General features: G+C 31.6%; 1 protein-coding gene across 1 annotated transcript in view; it reads left to right on the top strand.

Annotated features, from left to right (window-relative positions):
- Positions 1-14,446, top strand: part of Smp_137610 (tyrosine kinase) — a gene marked incomplete at both ends in the record, with an annotated part of 73,142 nt that extends 58,696 nt beyond the window's left edge. The window contains 7 exons of the mRNA XM_018799981.1: positions 2,802-2,833; positions 4,917-5,264; positions 6,900-7,094; positions 9,130-9,157; positions 10,403-10,860; positions 12,291-12,362; positions 14,255-14,446. Of these exons, the coding sequence (XP_018653840.1) occupies positions 2,802-2,833; positions 4,917-5,264; positions 6,900-7,094; positions 9,130-9,157; positions 10,403-10,860; positions 12,291-12,362; positions 14,255-14,446 (1,325 nt within the window). The remainder of the gene's footprint in view (positions 1-2,801; positions 2,834-4,916; positions 5,265-6,899; positions 7,095-9,129; positions 9,158-10,402; positions 10,861-12,290; positions 12,363-14,254) is intronic.
- Positions 14,447-15,421: the final 975 nt, after the last annotated feature.

The raw sequence follows: 15,421 nt of genomic DNA, 5'->3' as shown, positions 1-15,421 counted from the left end.
AATTGTAGAATTCAATCTTCTTAGAACAGATGGCTTGTGGATAGCAATGGAATTTATAATGTGCATTTCGTTCTATTTGAGATTAGTCACCAGGATGTAACTGCATCCCAATCTCGTTGTTTACACTCAGACTCGAACCCAGTATCCTTCGTTTCGAACACCTAACTAGTTATTCACTGTCTTACTAAGTTTGGCTACTCATTAACTTGTTTACTGAATATAAAGCTTATATCATTAGTGGTGAAGGTTAAATTCATTCTATTGATGACATTGAGATCTGAATGAATATCAATCTTGTTGCTATATGAACAATTAAATGTTTATACTACTTTTTTCAAATAATAATCCATTAAGGTAGACAAAGCTGTTGATTCGATTTAGATTACGGTATAATAAATCTTTTGTGCCTGGTTAATTATCACATCAACTACCGAATTCAATCAGCCTATTTTCTGGAAAAGATTATCATTATTCACTTCTAAGCTTCCTTTCAATGAAGATTTATTTATTTAATGTGAAATAAGTATTGTACTAAGTAACTTATACAAATTAAGTGATACTCTTTAACCATTCATAAGGATTTTGTTATTAAAATCAACTTAGTGTGAATATAATCCTCCACTTCGTTCCAACATATTTGATCTCATCACATTTCCGCTATGACAGATTATTGAGTAGTCACGATTATATTTGTATGTCAAGCTGAGCAAAACAAACTAAAAAATACAGGTTGAGGAGAAAAGTTCTAATCATTTCGATTCCGTTTCATCACACTGGAAATTTTTATAGATGAATAGTTAATGTAGTCGATTCTTAGTAGAAAGGAATTTATAGACTTCATTTTAAGCTTAGAAAACTATGACAAAACATTTAAACTTCTGTGATCCATGTGAAACAACAGTAGTACCTTAAAAACTTTTGAAAAACTATTCAATTTCCTTTCAGTATTTCTAAAAACTGACTAACTTTCATTATAACTTTTCAAATAGTCTTTTTATTAAATTAATCACAGACAGACAGTAATTTCTTTTGTATTCTGATTTGCTTCATTTGATTCGTTTCTACTGTAATGACTGTAAGAACGAAAATTTTGACTTTCTATAGCATATCTAACTATATCCAACTTTTATACATACGTTACTGAAAAATGAATTGCCAGTTAGAAGTTTTTCTTATTAATCTTCTCCTGTATTAACTAGGCTTTACACATGTAATATTCGTATCTTACCAACATCAGTTACGAATTTCATAGCTTCATTAATTATTTTCAAGTTTGTAATGAAACTCTTAACTGATGGAGAAAATTCGCGGCTTTGGTGGATACTCTCAGCAGTAATAAATTCTCTGGGCTGTACAATGGCTGTATGACATAAACCATAATTCTCTATGATCATACTGTTTAAAAGATATTAGTTTCTGTGTAAATACATTTGAATAATGTTGTTCTCACTTCCATACTGATTGAGATCATTTTTATGAACTTCACTGAAACCTAAATACTTCACTTTTGATTTTATATAAATCAAGAAATAACCTAATCATCCAATAAGTTTATTAAGGATAAAGATATTTATACTGTAGAGTATACTTTGTTAGTGTAAATATAATAAGGGTGAGAGCTGTAGACTTTAGCTAGAAAATAGTCGATGAATTAAATAAAACTATATTGTTTACAACAAACCTTAGTGATAAATTCATTTTCCATTTGACCTCAATATGTAAGAGAACTTCACACAAGATTATTGTTCTTATATATTAGAATATTTCACATGATAGACAATCTTTAACAAGAATTTCATCCTTTTTGAAAGTGAAGTTTACGAAATGATCTTTTCATTTATTTTCAAAGTACTGTTTTCAACTCTTGTTTTCATAAATCAGTTTACATACTTTTAAACACTATTATTGTATATTTTGATTGCCGCTTACTATATTTAACTACATACAAATGGAAATAAGGAGTAATTGGTTCACATTAACAAGATCATGAACTAGTTAAAAGGTACTTAGCTTTCTAACTTGTAAGTTGTATGTTTGAAAGCTAATACAGTCCGTGCAAGCAGTTAGTATTATTTGATCTCAAGAAAATATTATGACTAGATATGTGAAATTAAACAGCTTCTGGTATATTAGTTACACAAAACATCATACTCACTACTGAATCACACTGTAAACATTATAGAGAAACATTGTGAATAGTCCTTTTATCTCGTCGACCTTGTCAAACCGAATGTTGCTCTCGTCGTATTCAATAACAGTAACTATGATATATATATATATATATATATATATATATATATATCACCAATGCTTTTGTGAATTATATGCAATGCCAAACACTTATGCTACTTATTTATTATTTTAGTAGTTCGAATTACGCTTATAAAATGATTTCATTACTGTTCTTTACCACACAGTTCTTTAAAGACTTGATTGGTCGACCCATTTCTCAGTAACTAGGATTAATCAAAGGGATAAAATATATGTTATTCAATCACTTTTCTGTAATGAAGCATAGTTCCAAAACGTTGGTTATGTTTCCATTTAGACTTCAGCATTTCAATTTCTAATTGATCCATACCTTGCACAACAGTGAATTACTGATTCGTTTCTTAGGTACGTTCACGAACTATTAAAGATTCACTGGGAAACATTTTCAGCTAATCATAATACTGAATTTTAATAGCTTGTCAGAGAAATGAGTAGATTCATTTTCATTGCTTGAACAATGATAACTCTGAAGCTATGAACTAGAAGTTTTTTTCCGTGAAACTAACATACGTATTCCTAATCTTTTTTAGTTGGTGTTGATAATCAAAATGACCAATCCGATGTAAGCGGTTTATTCTGTTATATTATTTGATCACTCTTTTTCATTGTTTAAATATTTATCTTACTTTTGAGAATATATTGATCAAGGCAAAGATATGAATAAATTTATTGAATAGCTTTGATCTATATTTATTTTTAATTGACTTCTAACCCCATAATTCGAATGAACCAAAGTGGAAAATATGAAACATGTTTCCAGTGTTTATTCGTTGTTTAAAAGAACTCTTTTCATAAACGAAATGCAGCTTGAAACTGCATAAAATCTTTGCGAAATTGCTCAAATGAAAGATGGAATCAGTAAATACAATATTTGTTTGTTCATCTGAATGGGTGAAAATTAAGGAGAGATAAAATATTACATATCGAAACATTAACGTTAATATATCATAACAAATAACGTTATGATAAACACTCAGTTTTCCTTACGATCTATGAATGTTGAAATTCAGTTGTACATATTGGTAGAAGTATGAAAAAAGTTCCCCGAAATATTTTCCAGGCAGAAAACAATTAATATGAACTTCGAAAACCATCCAGTTTTTCACGAAGACATACATAAGTTTTACAAAACCTTCCACAATGCCAGGGCCTTTTATAACTACTGAAATAAAATCTGGTTGCTAAATGTATCTGACTTTGCTCTAATGCCATTTGTTTTGTTACTCCTTTCAAGTTTCCAGGAGTATCGAAAGCAATGGTAAAAGTGCTGGCTTCATCGGTATAACGGGCTGTTGTTCTAAAGATAATTAACCAACCACAAATGTTTTGTGCATTAATATCCAGAGGCCTAACTTAGTGACGCTCTTCAAGGGATGAATTTGTTACTCTCCCTACAATTTCAACATTGGCTTCTTGAGTAATTTGCTTTGATAAAATACATCGTACAGTGTAATAAAGATTTTAATATATCTTCTACCGTTTGCCTTAGAAGATGCTTGCCAATCAAAATTTTGGCTTGGTAAAAATGACAAATGTGACTTCATATACATTACTTACCACTCGCTTTGATGATGTTGCTCTCTATGGGATGTATCGTTTATTCAGCAAAGCTCCATTGTTAATTTTAATTTCACCAACACCATCCGCCTGAATTTGAAACAAGCTCTTTGAAGTCATTTCAGAATAGACCAGTTCTCTTATTTTGCGGACTTGGTTGGTGATTGATCATCTTCACTGGCATTCTGCTATCGTATTCTTTTGGATTCTAGTTGACTGTACTATTTGACTGGTATCGAACAATAAGAATTTTGTTGAGCCTAAATAACAAGTGGATTTACCATAGAAAGATAATACTATACTCAAAGTAGTTTACTCATGTTATCGCTCAAAAATGCTATGAAATATCACAGATTTAATATAACTACAATTTCCATTTTCTCCTTTGAGAATAACTTATTCAAATATTTTCTTAGCGGTAATATGTTATGACATGTGAACAATGCGCACTGCAATTCACTTTAACCTATAACTGAGTAAACCTAGTTTGCATAATTCATTTTCAAAGTTCGAAATAATTAATCTGTCCATGGATAATACTGAATGCTGAGGAGTCCCATAATAGAACGAAACGACCGTCCAGTGTTTCCAGGTTTTCCATGGTGGTCTAGCTTCAATTGACTCACGCTTTCAACTATGAAAAATACTAAATCTCCACAAAACCCCTTCTGATAATTAATATAATACTGAATAGTCAAATAATGATTTAACCAAACTAGCGAGAAAAATATTGTTCCATGCGTATCAGTTTGATATATCAGGCTAATTAATGAACTATGCTGGAGTTGTCATGTAGTCTTATCAAATGCCATAGATTTAAATAAATTTCTCTCGAGTAGAAATTGTTCTTGAGTAAATAATTATTGAAATATTTCATTTGTTTGTCTACATTTAAATGTATTCCAGATGATTCGATCATTATTTCTGTTTCATAATGCTTTTCATTGAACCAAAAATATTGTAGATGCTATATTCTATACACTATTTACAGTTAATAATTATGTTCGCACCTTATATAACCATCGATATTATGAAATTAATAGTCGTTTACTTTTTATCTCACCTATATTTTTAACGACTATTTTTAGAGAACATATCAAAATCAATTCAGAATTAACTTGACACCACCGAAGCCACCTAAGCAATCTACGATACAACCACCTAAACCTTACATGAGTCTACAAAGTCGGTGGGATGAAGCCAGTAAAGTGAACTGGACTAAATTAGATATTCCATCAGGTCGATATTTACCAAATAATTTAGAAAAATCCTATAAAACTATGAGCAATTCTCCATCACCAAGTCGTCTGGTGGATATTGATCTCAATTCAAATCCTCAAAGAGATATTCCATCGTTTCATGGTATGAAAAAACATAGTGCTACACGAAATGCTTCTACATCAAGTGTAAATTCATCGACACTTGGTTCAGTATCAGTAAGATACATTTTAAATTTATTTCTTTGAAACTTTTACTGTATATTCGAAGCTTGTTCAAGACATTTTTATAATGAGTTTGTAGAGTGATCCGAAATATTTTATCGCTATTTCTTGATAATAAGTATACATCTTGTAGTGTATCGAACTGTAACGCATTTATATATGTTTAATTGTATATAGGGGAGTTTTAAAAAGATGCACACGATAAGACAACGTAGACTTTACAACATTTTCATGGTTTAAAAGGAAAGGAATATGAGAAATATTTTGTTAAGACGTTTCAGCAATGAACTTAGTAATCGACAATTTAATGATAGTTGACAAGCCAACCGACATCAGCAACTTCGATAAGTTAACAAGTATAATTGTCCGCAAAACTATGACTGAATCTAAACTTTGTCTCGAAAATATTCTTTCGACCGATATTCTCACTCTATTACTCTAAATAATAGATAGCTGAATACTCATATTAGCTTGAATTCATCCATTATTCATACTCGAGTTCTTTGTGATGTTTTGCTACTAAGAGTCTTATACTTATAAGATTTTAGGACATTGTGTGTTCCCACATGAAATAACTGATGAGAAACCAAGAAATAAACTGAGTTAATGTGATTCTGCTATGTTCATTTTTGTTGCTGTATTGGAAAATGGAGTGACCGAAAAACCTAATTGATGTTTTTAAGTCAATATCGATTCATAAACATAAAGTTACTAAGAGGATAATACTAATTCCATAATATTGAAGACCTTATCTTTTATAAAGTCAGTTTTTTCAAGCTAATGATACATTCATTATAAAATGATAGAGATTTATAAGTTGCGTGGACAATTTTGCGAGAGTTTCATTCTTTCAGCTAGATGGTTTGATCGTGAAGATTTCGTTGTTCTTCCTAAAACCATCATCAGAACAAATGTCAGGTAGAAGTAAGTTACTCAAATTTCCCCTCAGACGATTAACAGTGTATCTTGCCAACTTCGATCTCGATTGGTTATTGTTGACCTTGAATCTATCATAGTCACGTACTAAATATTATAAAACTTGTTATATAACTCTGTACCGAGATAATCTTTTTAAAATGAACATAAGGCATCAGAAGCTGGTCAGCTACAGATTTACTCATCAACAACATGAATGTATAGCCGATTACTAAAAACTATTTGTTTCACACCTTATGGGACCTCCAGTATTCAATCACTTCTTAGAAATGTCGAGCTGGGCATAAACAGCTGTGTTCAAAGTTATTTGATTTCCAACAGTTTTCCAGGTGATATCAGCCGACGATATAAAGTAACATAAAATATGTATGCACAAATTGGTAATTCACCTAATATGACTTCACTTAATATGTTGACAATTTATTTTGCTGTTTTCAATGTAACGGAGCCGTGGTACAGATTCTCAGTCTCATTTACACTGTTTGTAATCAGTAATTGTTAGAATATTTGGGAAATTTATCCTTCTATTTGTTTAGTATGAGAAGAACAAAGGAAGCCTATGTTATCAATACACTTTGTTAAAGATACTATGAATAGGCTACTTGTCATTTTCTGTTTTTTATATGCGTAAACTCTCTGTTGAATACTTACCCTTCGTTATCAATTTCCTATATTGTTGTGCATTTTTTTCAGAGTACAGTAACTGTGAAAGGACAATCACCTGATACTAACAGACCTAAATCAATTCTATCTCCACCTGTGTGTCATAATACAATGAAAATATTTGATTTTACATCGGAATCACGAAAATCAACTGAACGTAGAAGTGATGATTTTGAGAAAAGATACAAGTCAGAACTAAGGAGAAATACTTCAATTTACAGAAAAGTAAATTACTATTAGCAGTAATAATAATAATAATGACAGCATGAATTATCCTAAAATCAACTAAAAAGAACAAGACACTAATTAGTCATTTCAAGTTAGGGAAATTCATTTACATTCTTGACAAGTATTTTTCAAATACCATTACACAACTTCAGTAAATTATATCGTCAAAAACAAAGTTTTTGTTCTTGTTAGCATGTGTTGACAACATGAGACTTCAGCTTACAATTAAATCTAGGGTAATTCGATATAATTTATTGGTCATATATATGAAACAAAGCATCCTGTCTGTCATATGTACAGAAATTTGAGTAGCTCACTTCTATCAGGATTTTGTCCTGACAACCTTGTCCAGAAAGATGATGAAAGCATCACGATTGGGTCATCTTATCAGAGAACAATACTCCATTGAAATTACCCACCTAAGCTACAAATTTTCACCATCTCGAAGTTATGCCATAAGTAATTGTAAGACACTAAGAAATCGATGATTTTAATACCTTAAAGAAATTGAAAAACAGCTTTCATTATGAATAGGTATCATCTAATGAACTACTATGAGATGAAACAAGACTACAGTAAAATAAAGCATCAAAAAACACTTTGGAGTTTTTAAAGAATTGAACTGTTTCTCTCTAAAATGAAATTCTGAACTATGACATTTAACTACAATAGGTCATTTTATTTCATAGGCTCAAACCAGTAAAGTTCTAAAACTGGATGTAACATTAACTCATTTTGTATTGATTTTTTATATTTTCTCACTGATATTTACAACTACGACTGACCAGTCTCTTATTGGCATATGAGCAATAAAAGACTGATCAATTGCGGTCCTAAACATCAATGGGAAGATTCAAATATTTGAAAAATTCCCATATTGTGATTTAGAACAACATATATAAGCGAACAATATTGTTTTCGATTAGATCCTCATCAGGCTTTACTCTAATATACAGTAATATTTATATGCATATACGAGATTATTAAACCAATCAAGGCAGTTTATGAGTCAATGATAACAGTGGAATAGATTACATAATCAAAATTAATAATAAGTAGAAAGTACAAATTGATAGTGTAATGACAAGTGTACTAGTTGTGATAAGAATAATAAAAGGCTTGAATCAATGTTACATAATAGGAAAATAGGTCAATGATTAGAAAAATATAGACACTGAAATAACATTCATAGAAATTATAAGATTACGTAATAAGAAGTGTTCAGATAATTGGAAGCGAATATTAGAAAAATTATAAGTAAATAATTGATAGGGGGGTGAAGAAAAATAAACGAAGAGTATGGAAAATAAGATTATTTATTAAGGCCAAGGGTGTTACAAATTTCTTATGAACACAAAGACTTGGGTTGTTGGATCGAATTCCTATAGCTTCTGCTATGTGTAGGAGACGAGATCGAACCCCATAAGGAAAAGTAGTAGGAATACGATAAATAACTTTAAAAGACTGGTTTCTGTCAACTTCATGACCGCTATCAATCAAGTGTGAAAGAATCGAGCTCCGTATCGACTTGACCATACCTTTTCCTAACCACGAAGGGAGGTGTTCACTAACTCTTTGGTTCAATTGTCTGGTAGTGCGCCCAATATAGCTTTCTCCACAGGAGCAGCTGAATTTATAGATACACATAGAAGTGGCATGATGAGGATCTAATCGAAAACAATATTGTTCGCTTATATATGTTGTTCAAGATTCAAATAAACAGTACGAAAAATGAATTAAAAAACTCCAACCCATGACACAAGCTAGTGGCTACCTGAACACAGTAGCTAAATGAACAATTCAATGGCATTTGCAGCTAACAATACTGGATTAGAGTCCTGGAATAAACATCAACTCTGCGATGCAGGTACATCCAGCTGACAAGTCGTAAATAGAAAGAAACGCGCGTCCTAGATCCCACTGCTAGGCACCAACCATCTCTGCTTATAATGAAAGTAACATTCTTATGGAAAATATTCACTTACTTAACGAACTCATCGTTTCTTTCTCTTTTTTTTCAACCCATTATTAGACAATGCCGCCTTCATTAGCTACTCAAGGTGAGTTCTGAATTTCATTGACAACAATTTTTGTTCATCGATAAGTAATCATGTTGCTCAATAAAATTGTACTTGGAAACTTAAATTACACATGAAGTTATTTCGATCTAGTATGCATTTTCAAAGAGTTTTATTAGTATCACTAACTTCTACCTTGTTATTTTTCCCTCTTGATTATAGTTTCTTTTCATTGTTTCCATTTCCCTTTTTGAAAAGTTTAAGATTATCGAAGATTTAATTTTTTTTTATCTAATCGAATTAAACTATATTCTTACTGTTAATTATGGAATACACTGAACATTCTTAAAACAGTTGTTACCTGTATATGATTATTGTTATGGATGTAGATTTATTGGGTCATCAGTAAAAAATTAGACAGAACTTGACAACTGTTTTATTTCGGTCTACCGCTCCTCAACAATGAGTACGTACAACCCTTAAAACGTTTAGGTCCTACGAAAAGAATTTAATTAACAGACAATTAGTTTAAGCTTTAATGCTGAGAATTTCCAACTTCAATAGATTCATATACTGAACAGCTTTCTGGGGAAGATTACCACAAGAAAGCATACTTCATCACGAAATCATGACTGACTATCATTTATCGTATAAAATGACAGTTAAGTTTATGCCGTCACCTTAACCACATAGATAAAAATAGCGTTTGTTGAATTCATGAACCGATCGATGATAAACCACCACTGAATGCCTGGAAGTACTGGACGGCTGTTTCCTCGTCGTACGGGGCACCCCAGTGATACGCGTCCACGATTCCGAGACCGGGAGTGGAGTTCAGGACTTTCTGTCTCAAATGTGAATGCCCAACCTATAGACCATTCAGCCGGTGTGCAACGGCGTTAATGTCTAGCTCCGATCGATTCATGTCATCGCGTGACTATCTAACCATACTAGAACGAAATGGCTGTCCAGTGTTTCCATGTTTTCAATGATGGTCTATTTTAGATCGGTTTATGATTTTAATGCAACTCGACAATCTCCGCAACCCCATACTTACTTTCATCACTTAACTTTACTGATGAAATTAAAAAGTATTAAATCTGCTAAAAGTTTATCAAGTATATTGTACTATATCTTTATCTGCCACAGTTCAACTAATAATTTAGTTAAAAACTATAAACCAGTTACTGCAGTATTCAATTTCTATTCATTGTTGTTTGAAATATTTAAATTCATCTCATACAGTTATATTTTGTTTTAACTTCTATTTTTCTAATTTTTTCGCAGTAATTAACTTGAGCATTAATGAAAATAATAACTCAACCACTTCGGTAGAATCTTGTTCGTTATCCCATAATACCCACAAAGTGCGAAGTTTTTCATCTGATGGTGTTCGGTTGGCAAGTCATCAAAAAACTCCAACACTTTCACGGAATGAATCAATTTCTCAGTCAATGTCACAACATTCCTCTAATCAAAGCATCAAAGTCCCGAATAGTCCTACTCGTAATATTCTCATTAATCATAATAGTAATAATGATAACAGTTGTATTCGTAAACATACAGCATCGGATTTCAGTTCTAATCGCCAAGCTTCATCAAGTAAACGTAATAATAATGATGATAATAATACTGGTCATGTAGACCCAGTATTTTCGGCCACTGTAAAGGTTGTACAAACTGTTAGTTTAGTTAGTCAGCAGATAATTACGAGTAAACCAGAAGAATATGGTACCTTGATAAAAGTATGTTTATTGTCTTACTGTTCTTTTTCTCTAACTTCTGACTGTTATCCACTTATCATTTTCTAAATGTTGCTAATCTCAGATGAAATGACCCAGTTAAAATGAACTGAACATTATTTGTTTAGATGTAGATGTAAGTAGTGGGGGGGTGTGGTTGAATGACAAGTACCCATAGAAGTCGAATTTATAATGTAAAGCCATCGATTAATGGATATCACAAAAGAGTAGGACATCTGTCCAGAAAAAGGATTCATCACTTCACATAAACATGATATAAGTCACTCACTACTCAGAGATCGATCAATCGCAGATATGTTAGTTTTACAGGTCAGTCACTCAGTGATAACGTCTTAGTTTTTGAAACTTGATAATGAGGGCTTGAATTCTACAGATTGTAACATCGTTCCCCTTAAATGTCCAAGTATGCAATTGCTCAAGAGCACGATAATTTCCTCAAACACGGTTTCCTGTCTACTACCTCCAATTTTCTAACATCTCTACATGGTATATTAATAGAATCAAAATTTTTACGTCAGAAATCAATATGATTAAAACACAATTTAAATATAATTTACTGTGAATTGTAAATTCTGCCTAGGAGATCATTAATAATTGATTATATATTGAACTAAATTTCTACATCCTATATGGACTTCTTAAGATGAAATCAATAAAATGATAACATTAACATGAATTTGGAAATAAGAGTAACTTCAGTCGAATTTTTCACGGTTTACCTAACTAATAAATTATCTTCTAGTCAAACGCCAAATACTTTCAAGCTTTATATCTTGCACGTTGTAAATTACATTTCTACCAACTTTATGTATACATATATTTGATTACATATCTCCTTTTTTTAAATAAATGTTGGGATATTAGAGTATCTAACCCTGTTTGATAAATCGTAATCTGACAGCAATTTGTTTAATTGTTTCAAATCACCTAGAAAATCGTAAAAGAACACAATATCCTACTAGGTAGGATTCCACAATAGTGGACCGATACTCTTCGACTTATAGATATTATGTTCACTGTTACATTAGAAGATGCTGAATGCTATCCGAAGTTAAATCATAGGAGTTTATTGTTGGTAAGTCCCGAACAACGATAAAGCAGTTGTATAATACCTCTTGTGGTCAAATAGTTCATTAGCTGACATCAGTTCTTGAAGAAAATACCTTTCAAGTCAAGTTGAATCTTCAAAACAACTGCCATCTGTTCTCCACTCTTGGTAGCCAAAATATGAGATATTTATCAACATCTTGCTCGCGATTTATTTTGTTTTATTCAAATCATTGATGTTGTTTTGTAGAAATATTTTGAACAATAAGAAGTCTTATTAATTTGAATTAAGTTTAAACATCTCTAGTCATTTAAATTCACTTGGATTAAAATAATTGTTATCGACTTTTTACTCATTTAAACAGACTATTGGAACATCAATCAAAGATTTATTCTCTGCAATTCAAAATGAATTCGGTGATCATGCTTGCGAAACAGTAAGATTGATTCATCTGTTTCTTACTATTTTATTTTATATGTTTAAATGCAATTAGTTTGGTGACAATTATTAGTCAGTTATAAACAAATGATTCATGAATCATGATTTTCCCTTTGTAAATTTGGTAGATAGATAAAAAGATAGAAATCACTCCTCGGTGATAACTATTGCATGTGTACTTGCAAAACAATACAATCGGTAGAATAAGTAATTATTGTGAGAACTTATAAAGTATTTACATATTACATATACATCGCCTCCGATCATCCACTGGCAACTTTCGGTGTGTTCTAGCATCTAAACTATCTTCTCATCTGGTCTTCAAGTGTTCTGACAACGCCGTGCTTTTGATACAGTTAAACTCTTCACTCCGTCTGACAAGTGTTTTAAGTTCAACACCACGTTCCGCTACACGCTACTTGCAAAGTCTTATGAGTAGCGTCCGCTACATAATCACCCTGCGAATAAATTTATTTTATTGTTAGCTGAGGAACAGACGAGTCTGTTTATGTACGAGTTCTGGTGAGATTTTTTCACAGAATTAAGTACTAAAAACCAATGACGAAACCTTGAATATTCGAATAACTAAAGTTTACTTTAAATTACAATAATTGTCTTCAAAATGTAACAGGAAGTTTCAGTGAATCCATACCGACTGAAAAGAACTTTTACGAAATTTCAATCTGATAAAACAGCATTAGCAAATATAAGAATAATGTAATCTTGTAAGTGATAATTAAAGAGGATAGTTTGAATAGAAGATAGATTCAAAAAAGAAACATATTCTATTGGAAAATTCAACCATCAAGTTGCACACTCTTTACCATTGTACTTTCAATATTTTCCTATTGTATTAAATACAAACCATTTCACACGTCCTTATAAATAGATGTTTTCGTCAGTTGTACAGTTCTTAATAATTAAATCTTATGGAGAGATTAGTTTATGCTTTCTTTGACCCTTTTAGTGAAACATAAGTTCAAAATGGATAGTATTTCATTCATATAACATATCATGTAGTTAAATTAATGTAATCAAATCATTACAAACTCATCATCTGACAATACCACAAAGGTTGCTCTAAAATACTTCAAACAAGACTACATTATTATACAAAAAAGTCATACATTTTGTCGTGTTTCAAATAATATTATTCATAAATTCACTTGGTATCGTTTGGTTGAATGTTCTCATTGACGTTAAGGACTGCAATTGATCAGTCTCTTATTGGCATATGTGCATACTGTGCGGTTTACATCTATATAGCCTTAATTCGAAAGCATTATAAACAAAGATGGATAGTGACTAGCAGTGGAATGCTTGTAAATTAAGCCTATATCGAGGCAAGGCGCACAGTATGAACATATGCCAATAAGAGACTAATCAATTGCAGTCCTAAACATCAATGGGAAGATTCAAACAAACAATACAAAAACGAATTAAAACTTCACCCCATTGCACAAACAAGTGGCTATAGGGACTCTGTAGCTAAGTGAACAACTCAATGGCGTTTGAAGCGAACAGTACTGGATTAGAGTCCGGGAATGAGCATCAACTCTGGGATGCAGGTACATCCAGTTGACGAGTCCTAAATAGAAAGAAACGCACGTCCTAGATTCCAGTGCTATCCACCAACCATCTCTGTTTATAATATTAATTAATTTTCTCAAGTACATTTTTCATCATCATAGGATTGGAGTTCACAAATATAACAATGTTAATTAACACTTGTCATGAAACTACACTTTTTTCAAATCAATAGCACTACGCGGATAGGCTCATCTGTAAGAATTACTTTCATATGTATCTCTAAGTTAATGAAATATTTCGAAAATCATTTTCTTTAATCAAATAAAAAGAGATCTTATTGCTTAATTTCTAAACTTCTAGATTCTTTTAGCTGAACGTCAATTAAATTCTTCAATGTATTCCCTCATAACAACTACAAAAAGTGCTAAATTACAAAATAATCGAGGTCCATTACTAGAAGAATATCGACGACATTTAATGAGTTTAGCTTATGCAATTGCAGCTGATGCAAACTCTTTATATACAACTGTTTATGAAAATCGTAGTAAATGATAATATCACTACCTATCAATAATGGGGATATATTTCTCTTGAATATTCCTATAAATATTTGATTGCGTGTTATATTCATTTTTCCACATTGCTATTTTTTCTTCTGTGTATTTCTTCTTAACAATTAAGTTACTACCATCTTCTTACATACTACTGAAATCAGTAGGCTGTACATTTGTATAAAAAGTAATAATAATAATAATAACAATAGCAATGAAGTAATAATGCAACACTTGCTCATGTCTTTTCTATCACTTTTTTGTCATTTCTACAATTAGTTTTGTTTGTTCGCTGGTCCTTTTTTCCGTTGTTTTTTTACTTTTAGACAACTGTTGTAGAGTTTTATTCAAAATATTATTTGTTGAATTATTTAAATTTGGAAACTAATCCCAAGTGGCCACAAATCGTGATGAATAAAAGTCTGTAATAAATCCGACGGAAATATAAGTTGATATCAATTAACCAAGACAATTATTCGTTTAAAATATATGCAAGGGTTAAGATTATTGATGGATATTATTACAGATATTTGAGGAACACAGGCATTTTGAATTTACTCATACTAATTTCAACATTATTCAAGGCTCGTCAGTAGAAACTAGCGCTTGTAAATCAGTAGCTTGATAAACATTTGTTAGAGCTCCTGATCATTTTATCCATAACAAGCTTAACTAATTGAAGGTGCTCCATTAATTATCCCGGCTATTCCTCAAGTGGCCTCATTTGAGATGTTGCTCTTATCTTGTCAATGATCAGTCCGAGTCCGCCTGACTCTACTTTCAAGTATATCGCTTCTTCCAACCACCTTAGTATTCGGCTTAATTTTTTTGAAACACGACTCTAGAAAGAGCTTTGTTTAAGTATCGGTATGTCAAAACCATCCCCTGCTCAACCTTTACTGTACATTGGAATGACGGGTTGGATATGTCACGGATGTTCAGAGATCAGCAACGCGCTTGCCCGTAACTATTTTAT

This window comes from Schistosoma mansoni, chromosome W (genome assembly GCF_000237925.1).
Source record: "Schistosoma mansoni strain Puerto Rico chromosome W, complete genome".
NCBI classification, from domain to species: Eukaryota; Metazoa; Platyhelminthes; class Trematoda; order Strigeidida; family Schistosomatidae; genus Schistosoma; species Schistosoma mansoni.
This window is presented reverse-complemented; position numbering and strand designations above follow the sequence as displayed.